Source organism: Squalius cephalus (assembly GCF_949319135.1).
Source record: "Squalius cephalus genome assembly, chromosome: 1".
Classification (NCBI taxonomy): Eukaryota; Metazoa; Chordata; class Actinopteri; order Cypriniformes; family Leuciscidae; genus Squalius; species Squalius cephalus.
In genome coordinates, this window is record NC_137122.1 from 28,433,090 (window position 1) to 28,445,355 (window position 12,266).

A 12,266-nucleotide genomic window follows, 5' to 3' on the forward strand; every position below is an offset into this window, starting at 1 on the left:
GGTTTGTACATAAACACAGCAAAACAAGCAAAATGCCTTTACAACTTTTTTTTAACAGTTAAGGCCCCCATATACTCATGGTAAAGCTCTTTCTCATTCTTGGTTTAGGGGTAAAATGAAGTTCAAAACGTGAGCAGTGATATGGAACATCTTGATAATTCTCACCTCCGTCCTGCTGACCGTCTCTCTCTCCATCTCTCCCTCGAGTGCGCTGAACTTGGGCTCGAGGAGCTGCGAGACCCACAGGCCGAGACTCTCTCTGTCTGTCTGTGTGTTTATCTGGTCCTGAAGGGCCTGAAAGGAACCCACGGCTTCCTCATGCTGCTGCTTGGCTTTCAGCTCCCCCTGCTGGACGCTTTCCCACAGTGACGCCACACGCTCCTCGAGTAGAGCCAAACGCTCGCTGTCAATGGACTCCGATGCAGCCTGACAGAGTTCAGATTAGAATTAGATTCAAATTCATGTACTTTATAAATATCAGATTTGACCTGGTCCTGGTTCGTTACCTGAGGGATCGCTGAAGGTGGGATGCGTTGTTCTTCAAATAGTGGTTCTTTTATAAAAGAAGGTAGTGCAGGTAAAGAGGGAAGAGATGGCAGAGAAGGGAGGGAAGGAAGTGATGCGATAGAGGTGACCGCTGTTTTCCACTCTGTGAGGTTTACAGCTGGCAGGAAGGACAGAGCGATGGGTGGACCGAGATACCATAATCCTAAAAACAAGAGAGAAGAGGGAAACCTTGGAAACAGGATTTTTAAATATCACAGTTCGTACAAGGAGTTTATTGACTTTCTGGTATTAAAAACACAATCGTAATAGCTTTTAAAGGCACTTCTGTGATAATGATATTCAATTTAAGTTGCTAAGGCATTTCAGGGCAACAACTTCAACTTCACATCAGCGTTTTGAGGAGGGAGAGAGAAAGAAAGAAAAAGAGAATGTGTGTGTTTGTGCAATCTTGGATAAGTGTGAAAGCAGAATAAGCAAAACCATCTGGGTAGAAGTACATATGATTGCACAAGTGTGGCTGTTAGTGCCAGTGGTTTTGTGAAGGAATGTCTGGATCATTACAAAGGTTTCTGCCATTACTCACAAAAAGGAATTGCAACAACAAGGACTGTCTTTAATAGAACTTGTCTGTGTGTATAAGATTTAAATAGGAGAAAGTATTTTACCATATAAAAAACGCTACACACTGAAGTGAAATGCTTTTGATTACCACAAAAGCACTTACAACGATAGCCTATCAAGCAAGTGTGCAGCAAGTTCAATATACATTTAAAATATGCAAATACACGGTCACAGAAGTATAACAACAACACTTGCAAACATTGCATGAACTAATATGAGTCTACTGAAACAGAATTTTTCTCCAAATATACAGTTTCTTTTGTTTCTGCTAACCAATATGGTTTATTTATTTGATCAAGAATACAGTAAAAACAGTAATATTGTGAAATATTATTACAAATGAAAATAACTGTTTTCTATTTGAATACATTTTAAGGTGTAATTTATTCCTGTGATCAAAGCTGATTGTTCAGCATCATTACTCCAGTCTTCAGTGTCAGTTCTAATATCTTCAGTTCTAATAAGATGATTTGATGCTCAAGAAATATTTATTATTATTATCAATGCTGTAAATTGTACTGCTTCATATTTTTGACTTTTTTCTTTTTTCTTTTTAGGATTCTTTGAAAAAGAAACATTTTGTAACTTAATGAATATCTTTATTTTTTATTCATTTAATTTAATCTTTGATAAATAAATACACTTATTACCCTAATAAAATAATAAAAACCCTTTTGAACAGAGCTGTGTATATACATACACACACACACACGTATAAACAAGCAGTTAAAAAAGCAAATGTGGTTACTTCTGCTTGGTGTCAGCATGAGAATAGCAGGAAGGGACTGGATGCATCGACTTTTCATGTAAGTTATATAAGCAAAAGGTCTTCCACCTGGAAAAGTAGTCCCACCTCTAAAGGACAGTTTAGACTGTTATTTTTTTAATACAATTAGAATATTTTAATTTCTTTCCAGATTTTTTACACTAAGTGCATGTAACAAAAATACATGCTTGGGTTCATCACTGTAAAAGTGTTTTCCATTGGTCTATACAGCATCTCATAGATTGAATACATTGAAATTCAATAAATTGTATTATTCCTTTAACATTAAGTACTAATAATCCTTTAATGACAATATCAAATCTCACCGAACAGCAGCAGGAAGGGTAGCAGAAACAGAAGAAGCTTCAGTAGTTTGGGCAGACACCTGACAGACAGAGAGAGATAAAAATACTGTCAAAAAGATATACCGGTATATATATATATATGATATTTGCATCCTGACCAACGAGTTAGTGCTTAATATCCAGCAATATTATGGATTTGACTGCACTTTACACTATCAGATGAGAAAAAAAGTTAAACTAAATTTAGCTGAATAATGACACTGTTTTTTGCATCATCAACCCTGTTAATGAACTGAACTGTCAACCCTGAAGTGACTGGAGCTGAATAACGACACTGTTGTCTTCAGTAGAGCTGCTCAAAGCTGAACTGAACTTGTTACATAATAAATTAATTTTACAGTTAGAGAACTGAATCAACGCTGAACTGAACTGAGCTGAAGGATACTATTATCTTTTTAGAGCTTGTCTCAAATTTGATAAAGTTTGTATCAGTGATTGTTATTTCTCGGTTTATTACAGTGAAGCTACTTCGAAACAATTTCTACTGTATAAAGCGCTTTAACAAAGATGACTTGACCTGACTAGAGTATATAAAAAAATAAGCAAAAGTACAATATTTACATAAAGGCCCAAACACTTTTAACTTTTACCTGGTGAGCAGAAAGACGTTGATCAGGGACATGAGCGCCACCAGCTGATACCATCCTGTTCCCAGCCACCAGAAGGCGCCAGTCGCTGCTTTCCCTGTTCAGAGCAGAAGAGGAAGTTAAATGGAGTGATGGTTAGTCAATGTTACACATTGACAGGTTTAAATGATTGAGGGAAGAGAATTATTAGTGAAAGAATCAGATACAGAGATGGATGCAGTCGAATCACCAGAGCTGAAAAGTTGAGGAAGGAAATGCTGGTTAAAATGATTTCAGTCTTCAGAAAGAAGTCATATGGGTTCACTGTGCCAAAAACTACACTGATGTGAGAAAGAGAGGGAAGTGAGAGAGAAAGGCGAGCATGCTGGAGTCTGAATCATATCGACCTGGAGAACACACTGCCAACCACAGCACGGACTTCAGCTTCCGAGTCACAAACGCACCGGCAGAGCCGAAGCTTCGGCAAACCCTCAGAAGACCGTAACCTGAGTTAACCAGAAGACATTCAGACAACATCCTGCTATCTTTCCCACAAATTTCATTCTAGTGTCTTACACCTTAGCGAAGACTTTCAGTGAACAAATGGATAGAAAACACAAGTAATGTCATGAAAGCTTACAAAAAGAAAAAACACAAAAACGTCTCTCCTGAAGCGAGACACTGAAGTCGATGTCTACTAGGAAGGTGTGTAAAGATCTGAAGGTGTATAACCTGTGTAAGAAACAAGGGCCCACAAGGCTGTGAATACGTGGCGGGTGAAGGAATAGCGTTTATGCTCCATGTGTGTTTCCATGTGCGTTTCCATGTGCTGCTTCCCTTTGCAGTCATCGCCTGTAAGTCAGCAGTGACGACATCAACATCAGCATCACAACTCATGGAAAGGAAGACAACTTGTATGAATAAAGTCAAGAATATGCATTTATTAAATAACCTATTCAGAATCATACACTACCGTTTGGGGTCAGTAAAATATATATCATTTTTGAAAGAAATTAATACTTTTATTCAGCAACGATGCATTAAATTCATCAAAAGTGACAAAAACATTTATAATGTTACAAAGAAATGCTGTTCTTTTAAAATTTCTATTCATCAAAGAATCCTGAAAAAAAATGCATCACAGTTTCCACAATAATATTAAGCAGAACAGCTGTTTTCAACATTGATCATAATAAGAAATGGTTTGGAGCACCAAATCAGTATATTAGGTTGATTTCTGAAGGATCATGTATATATATTAAATAGTTATTTTAAATTGTAATATTTCACAATATTACTGTTTTTAATGTATTTTTAATCAAATAAAAGACTTTTTTCCCCCCAAACCATAAAAAAAAAAAATCATACTGACCCTAAACTATTAAATGGTAGTGTATGTTAAAATATCAATCTATAAAATAATACATTCAAAATGACTGGACACATAACATACATCATGTAATTAATAAAAAAAGATGTAAAGGCAGGAAGTGTCTGATAACTCAAAAGGTGTAGATACATTTATTGTCCCAATGACACTCTGTTTGACAACATTTAGTGGACAATTTGTCGTCCTTTAACTCATTCAAGAAAGGACCATCACATGCTCTGTTGACCATCAGGCTTAGGTTCTGTCCTTAAAGTAGCCATTCAAAAACAAATGTCCACACAAAAATCCACATCATATGTTTTGATGGTTCATTAGCAGTAGTTATTTTGTAAATGTCTGCCGCTGAATCTGCTTGTGCGCTGAAGGACTGTGTACTTACAGAGGGAGCCGTTGAGATTGAGATGTCTGTCTGCGGTCACCAGATCTCGCACGTTCACACTGCCACAGTAGCTGTCATGAGCTGAAACACACGTACCACAATAATCAACCCCTGCTCACCTAAAATCCCAGCATGCATTTCACTTCATTCAAAAGAGCAAGCGGGCATGAATTTGCATATAATTTGCATATTATTGGTCTACTTTCAAACATTCATGGTGAATCAGAAATACAGATGTTCAACAACATATAAAAAAAACATGAAACAAGCACAATTTTATGGTGCATTAAGTGTTTTAAATTATGGAGAAGCATAAAAACGGTAGCGATGTTTGCGAATTGACTAGATGGATGTCCTCCTCACCTGTCCTGTCATTGTCAACACTGTTCAGAGAGGTGGTCATAGTGGCATCTACAGCTGTCTGATGCGCTGAAGACGCGGAGTACGGTAAAGTAAACACCGTTTCCCCCTCCTTCTCATCTGCGTGGAACGAGCAATCCTTACAGATGTAGCCGTTAGCCAGATTAGCGTGCGCCTCCGTTTTACTGGCATCTCCATTCTCCAACAGAGAGCTGTGAGCAGTTCTTCGACTCCGTGCTGAACACAACATCAGGAAAAATAACAAGAGTCAAAGCACACTGTTAAAGAAGCCATTTTATGCCCTTTTACAAAGTCTTGATTTTGTCCCTGAGTCTACTAGAATATGCAATGTACTAGGGGTGGGCGATATCTCGATATTTAAAATATATCGAGATATTTTTTAAACACGATATGGATTTTGACATATCGTATATATCGATATATTGTTTATATTTATAAAAATGTCGTTATTTCAAATGTAGGCGCGTTGCTCGTGGCAAGCGCGCTCATAATGTAAGAGACGCCGGCGCGACCACAACATTGCCCAACATCAAATGGCAAACGTAATGCAAGCGGAACGAAACTGCTCGTTATTATGTGGTTGAAGGACCGTTTATCAGTTTGGACCAAAGCAGCGCGAGCCAATCGTGATCATGCGACACTGTTACTACACGCTGCTAATAAGAGATCCAGTAAAGAAAGCATTTGAATTCGCCGCAGAGAAGTAATAACATCGCTGCGAGATCTAGTGAGAAACATTCACATTTCTCCGTTATTAACAGATTAAACAGCGCTGACGTGGAAGCCAGGAAGAAACATTGTGCCATGAATGAACTATAGTGTCCACAGATCAGCAACATTCACCATGGATTTACTGTAGTAACACTGCAACCATGGAAGTTTGGCAGGAATAGTAGGCTATAATGCCTTCAAGTAACATTACGTTGGTTTTATTTTGACATTATGAATACAATTGCCTCAAATGTTAATCTGAACTAAAATAAACCTTTATTTATAACTACTACAATATTACATTACATTTTTTCCAAGGAGCTGTTTTGTTTTATATGCTCCTAGAGTCAATTATAGCTCCAGAATTGCTCAAAGTAAAAAAATATCATACTTGATGATGTTAGTTTTAATTATAAAAAAAAAAAGAATAAAAAAAAATATTATTTAAAAATGTTGCAGAAGCACTTGTTCCTATGTGAACTGCCTACCTCTTTGCACTTCAATAAAAAAGACTTTGTGGTATTTGGCATATTTGCTTTTGCAGTAGTTTTTGGGGGGTTCTTTTTCCTGTAAAGATATCGAGATATATATCGTATATCGAGATATAGCAAAATATATCGAGATATATTTTTTGCTCCATATCGCCCAGCCCTACAATGTACTCTGATTGGTTGGCTGTACCAGTGTCTTCGAGTGCGTTTCAGGAATGTCACGGCCCTTACCATAAAAACGCAAGTTTCATCACACTACTAACTCAACCAGGCCTGGCACATTTATTTTGCGTATGCCTTAAGTGGGAATTATTTATATGAGGAATATTGTGACATGTTTGTCCCTAGAAAGAAAACTCAAGACTACAATTGAGGCTTTGAGGGATTTCAGAAACAGTGTGCACTGATATAGAGAATAACTCCCTTCGGAGTGACTTTGTAACTTTGCAGAGCTTTTTCATGCTCAAACAGCAACATTACACACTAAAGAAAGTTGAAAATGTAAAAAAAGGTCCTTTTTTTAAACTGATGTGAAACACAGAGGACAGATGATGACCTAGCCTAGAGTTATTTACTCTGCTAACTTAAACAAAATCTTGAACTTTAAACATAAACAGTTGTTTATGCATAGTTTATATAGTCAGGCTTATATAAGCAATAGCTACAGCGTGACATTTGCCTAAAATAACAACAATTACATTTTGCCAGTTTTCACAAACTTTATGAATAATAAGCACTAAGTAATCGTGCAGAATTTAAAATGTAAATGTGTTTTGACTTCATGTTGTCTGTGCGTACTCGTGAAAGGCCACTGACCAGAGTACATGTGTGTGGCGGAGCTCTGTCTGAGCGTGGACTTGTCCAGCAGGCTGGAGATCAGAGACGCATCACTGGCTGTACTGTTGAAGCTCAGGTCTGATGTGCTCTGATCGTTCTGTGGAGTCTGAGTCACGCTCTGAGACTCGTACATGGTTGAGCCCTGCTGCTGCCTCCGGCTCCGCACAGACCTGCGGGACAAAATACACTAGGTCATTACATTTCAAAGTGAGGATCACTATGCACTTCTATTACACCCTAAACAAAGTCATTTGTTGCTGCCACAATTCCTCATGTCGTGGCATATGGAAATATGTAAGGCATATTTTCCTCTGATAGTCAGGATCATGAGGGAAGATCACATGATCATTAATGGCAAAAGTCATTGTTAATTTTTGCTAATGGAAGGAATTCGGTTCATCTATATATGTTTATATATATATAAAACATATATATATTTTTTAAAGATCTCTTATGCTCACCAAGGCTGAATTTATTTGAATAAAAATAAAGTATACATTTTGTGAAATATTATTACTAAGTAAAATGATCTAATATATAGTAAAATGTAATTTATTCCTGTGATTTCAGCATCATTACTCCAGTCTTCAGTGTCACATGATCCTTCAGAAATCATTCTGAAATGATGATTTGCTGCTCAAGAAACATTTCAGAATCAGAATCAGAATCAGAATCAGAAAGAGCTTTATTGCCAAGTGTGCTTGCACCCACAAGGAATTTTTCTTGGTACTGAAGCTTCCAGTGCACATATACAAATACAAATACAACAAGAACATAGTAATACAAATTCTAAGAATGAAAATATATAAAAAATAAATAAAAATAGTATAAAAGTAAAAAAGTAGGGTCACAGTTGGGTTTAGTCTGAATAAACATTTACAGATTATGAACATATTTACAGTATTTTGAGTAGTATGAATAATATAAATATCACCTGAATTAGAGAATATTACACTAGACAGAGGGAGTCTAGCGCATGTTACAGATTATAAACATATTTACAGTATTTTGAGTAGTATGAATAATATAGATATAAATATCACCTGAGTTTATTGCACTAGACAGTGGGAGTATTGCACTTACAGGCATATGCTTTGGGGGGCATGTTAAGTGTTCAGAAGGGAAATGGCCTGTGGAAAGAAACTGTTCCTGTGCCTGGAAGTTCTTGTGGCCAGTGATCTGTGTCGCCGTCCTGACGGTAACAGTTCAAACAGGGGGTGTCCAGGGTGAGTGGAGTCTGTGATGATTTTACCTGCTCTCTTCCTCACTCTGGAAGAGTACAGGTCCTGGAGGGTTGGCAGGGGGGCACCAATAATCCTCTCTGCAGTCCGGACTGTCCGTTGTAGTCTCCTGATGTCCGATTTGGTAGCTGAACCAAACCAGACAGTGATGGAAGTGCTTAAGACAGACTCAATGACGGCTGAGTAGAACTGGATCAGCAGCTCCTGTGGCAGATTGAACTTCTTCAGCTGGCGAAGGAAGTACAGTCTCTGCTGGGCCTTTTTCACAATGGAGTCAATGTGATTTGCCCACTTCAGGTCCTGGGAGATGGTAGAGCCCAGGAACCTGAATGACTCCACTGCTTCCACAGTGCTGTTCATGATGGTGAGAGGGGGGAGTGCTGGGGTGTTTCTCCTGAAGTCCACGATCATCTCCACTGTTTTGAGCGTGTTCAGCTCAAGGTTGTTATAACTGCACCAGACAGCCAGCTGTTCAACCCCCAGTCTGTAAGCAGACTCGTCACCATTTTGGATGAGACCGATGACAGTGGTGTCGTCTGCAAATTTCAGGAGCTTGACAGAGGGGTCTTTAGAAGTGCAGTCATTAGTGTACAGGGAGAAGAGCAGTGGGGAGAGAACGCACCCTTGGGGGGCGCCAGTGCTGATGGTGAGGGTCCTGGATGTGAGTTTCCCCAGTCTCACTAGCTGCTGCCGGTCCGTCAGGAAGCTGGAGATCCACTGACAGATTGTGGATGGCATGGAGAGCTGAGTCAGTTTGGCTGTGAGAAGATCAGGGATGATGGTATTGAAGGCCGAACTGAAGTCCACAAATAGGATCCGTGCATAAGTCCCAGGTCTGTCAAGATGTTGCAGGATATAGTGCAGTCCCATGTTGACTGCATCATCCACAGACCTGTTTGCTCTGTAAGCAAACTGAAGGGGATCCATCAGGGGTCCGGTGATGTCCTTCAGATAGGCCAACACCAGTCTTTCAAACGACTTCATGACCACAGACGTGAGAGCGACAGGTCTGTAGTCGTTAAGTCCAGTGATTTTAGTTTTTTTGGGAACCGGAATGATAGTGGAGCGTTTGAAGCAGCAGGGAACTTCACACTGCTCCAATGATCTGTTGAAGATCTGCGTGAAGACTGGGGCCAGTTGGTCAGCACAGGCTTTTAGACAAGCAGATGAGATGCCGTCTGGGCCTGAAGCTTTCCTAGTCTTCTGTTTTTTGAAGACTCTGCTCACGTCCTCCACACAGACCTTAAGCTCAGGTTGGATGGCAGAAGGGGGGAGGAGAGGGGTTGCAGGAGGTGATGGTGGATGTGTGAAGTGCACATCAGGGCGGGTGTGAGGTGTGAGTCTGGGCTTCTCAAACCTGCAATAGAATGCATTGAGAGTGTCAGCCAGTTGTTGATTCTCCACAGATGGGGGGGATGGTGATTTGTAGTTGGTGATGTTCCTCAGGCCTCTCCAGACTGATGCCGGGTCGTTGGCTGAAAACTGGTTTTTCAGCTTTTCAGAGTAGCTTCTTTTAGCAACTCTGATCTCCTTTGTCAGTTTGTTTCTGGCCTGGTTATACAAGATTTTATCCCCACTTCTGTAAGCATCCTCTTTGGCATGACGAAGCTGTTTGAGTTCCCCAGTAAACCATGGTTTATCATTAGTGAATGATAAGAATGTCCTGGTAGGAATGCATGTATCCTCACAGAAACTGATATATGATGTTACAGTATCTGTGAGCTCATCCAGATCGGTGGCTGCAGCTTCAAAAACAGTCCAATCAGTGCAATCGAAGCAGGCCTGTAGATCCTGCTCTGCTTCGTTGGTCCATCTTTTTACAGTCCTTAATACAGGTTTAGCTGATTTCAGTTTCTGCCTGTAGGTCGGTATAAGATGAACCAAACAGTGATCAGAGAGCCCCAAAGCTGCCCGTGGGACGGAGTGATACGCATTCTTTATCGTGGTGTAACAGTGGTCCAATATATTACTGTCTCTGGTAGGACATGTAACATGCTGTCTGTATTTTGGCAGTTCACGGGAGAGATTTGCTTTGTTAAAATCCCCAAGAATGATTAAAAGAGAGTCTGGGTACCTTTGTTCCATTTCAGCTATATGTTCAGCCAGCTGTAGTAGCGCCACGCTCACACACGCGTCTGGAGGAATGTAAACATTCGCGAGAATGAATGAGGAAAACTCCCGCGGCGAGTAGAAAGGTTTACAGTTTATGAAATGCGCCTCTAAATTAGGAGAGCACATCTTCTTCAGTGTTGTTACATCTGAACACCAACTTTCGTTAATGTAGAAACACAATCCACCACCTCTCGTTTTCCCCGTTAGTTCCGCGATGCGATCCGCTCGGAACAGCTGGAAGCCCGGCAGATGTAGTGCGTTGTCCGGTATGGCTTCACTCAGCCAGGTTTCAGTGAAGCACAGAGCAGCGGAGTTTAAAAAATCCTTGTTAGTGCGGGTGAGGAGAAGAAGTTCGTCCATTTTGTTAGGAAGAGATCGGAGATTCGCAAGATGAATACTGGGTAGTGCAGTGCGGAGGCCGCGCTCGCGGAGTTTAACCAGCGCGCCGGCGCGCTTCCCGCGTTTGCGTCTGACCGCGCGTTTTAACAACACCGCTGCGCCTCCAACGAGAATGTCCAGTAAAACGTCTGAGTAATCAAAAACTGTAAAAAACTTGTCTGGTGTGTGTTTCCTAATGTCCAGAAGTTCGTCTTTGGTAAAACTAATAGGAAAAGAATGACTAAACGCAGAACAAACGAACAAAAACAACACAATGACTGGAGAGCTCCACACCGAGGCAGCCATCCGCGGCGCCATCTTGAATGGAATCATTTCTTATTATTAATGTTGAAAAAGTTGTGCTGCTTAATGTTTTTGTGGAAATTGTGATACATTTCTTTCAGGGTTCTTTGATTAATAGAAAGACAGTGCTAAAGTCCAGAATTTATTTGAAATACAACATTTTTGTAACACTATCAATGCTATTGCAATCACTTTTGATGAATTTAGGATATAAGATATAAAATTTGCCTTGAAGGTTGAAACATTGTTTTTTCCACACACACACACACACACACACACACACACACACACACACACACACACACACACACACACACACACACATGTTATTATTTTTTTGGTGTATATATATATACGTTGTTGAACATTTGTGTCAAATTAAACATCCTGTTCACTCTAAAAGCTTTGGGGTTTAGGACATATCATATTTCTAGACTGGAGCCTGCATCACCCACACAGCTAAACATATCAGAAGCATATGCACTAACCACTATGCAAAAGCTTTAATGCATCTATTAATTAATACTATTTATTGAAAGACAAAATACTAATTGTCCACTTTATTTAAAAAAAACAATTCAATAAATGTGCATGCTTAAACTTATTTATTGGGTCATTAAACTGACACAAAATTAAGTAACTGGCAGGTAAGTTGTACGAACTTGCTGTAAGTCATGTCAAATATGTGCTGCCAGGCTGATCGCACAAACATATATTTTGGGGGGGATTTCTGTAAGGTTGAAAAGATGGTATTTTCACTATGTCATTCATTTTTCTTCATTCATTTAACTCAAGCACTAACATGTCAGTAATTGCAGGACTTACTAGTGCAAGTTGTAATGCTAAATGTCACAACTTGTATATTTCTTAAATCTAAAGTTGCGGAATAGCATAATTCACTGCATATAATAATACATTTTAAAGGGGTCATATAATGCCATTTTTGTACAAGCTAATATGATTCTTTAGGGTCTAAATGAAAAGTTTGTAATATACTTTAATTAAAAATTCTCATTAGTATTGTAAGAAAACACTCATTTTACCTGGTCAAAAACAGCTCTGTTTTCAGCACGCCATTTAAGTGCATATGTCTTTAAATGATAATGAGCTTTGCTCACCCCGCTCCTCTGTTCTGTGGGGCGTTTTGACACAACAACACACGTGGAGTGTTGCCTTGACAACAGTTGAGGGTATATTTTGGAGAAAGAATGGCAGCAG

General features: G+C 39.5%; 2 protein-coding genes across 5 annotated transcripts in view; one reads left to right on the forward strand and one right to left on the reverse strand.

Annotated features, from left to right (window-relative positions):
- Window positions 1-12,266, forward strand: part of ccdc137 (coiled-coil domain containing 137) — a 224,026-nt gene that overhangs the window by 55,758 nt on the left and 156,002 nt on the right. The window lies entirely within an intron of this gene.
- sun1b (Sad1 and UNC84 domain containing 1b) overlaps window positions 1-12,266 on the reverse strand; it is a 40,151-nt gene that overhangs the window by 7,226 nt on the left and 20,659 nt on the right. For 3 of the 4 annotated variants that reach the window (XM_079870946.1, XM_079870945.1, XM_079870948.1), the window contains 9 exons: window positions 6,994-7,184; window positions 4,958-5,191; window positions 4,595-4,675; window positions 3,558-3,677; window positions 3,233-3,331; window positions 2,850-2,943; window positions 2,221-2,279; window positions 507-709; window positions 166-426 (listed from right to left, as the gene is read on the reverse strand). In XM_079870946.1, the coding sequence (XP_079727072.1) occupies window positions 166-426; window positions 507-709; window positions 2,221-2,279; window positions 2,850-2,943; window positions 3,233-3,331; window positions 3,558-3,677; window positions 4,595-4,675; window positions 4,958-5,191; window positions 6,994-7,184 (1,342 nt within the window). The remainder of the gene's footprint in view (window positions 1-165; window positions 427-506; window positions 710-2,220; window positions 2,280-2,849; window positions 2,944-3,232; window positions 3,332-3,557; window positions 3,678-4,594; window positions 4,676-4,957; window positions 5,192-6,993; window positions 7,185-12,266) is intronic. The other variant, XM_079870947.1, reaches the window with a different exon arrangement.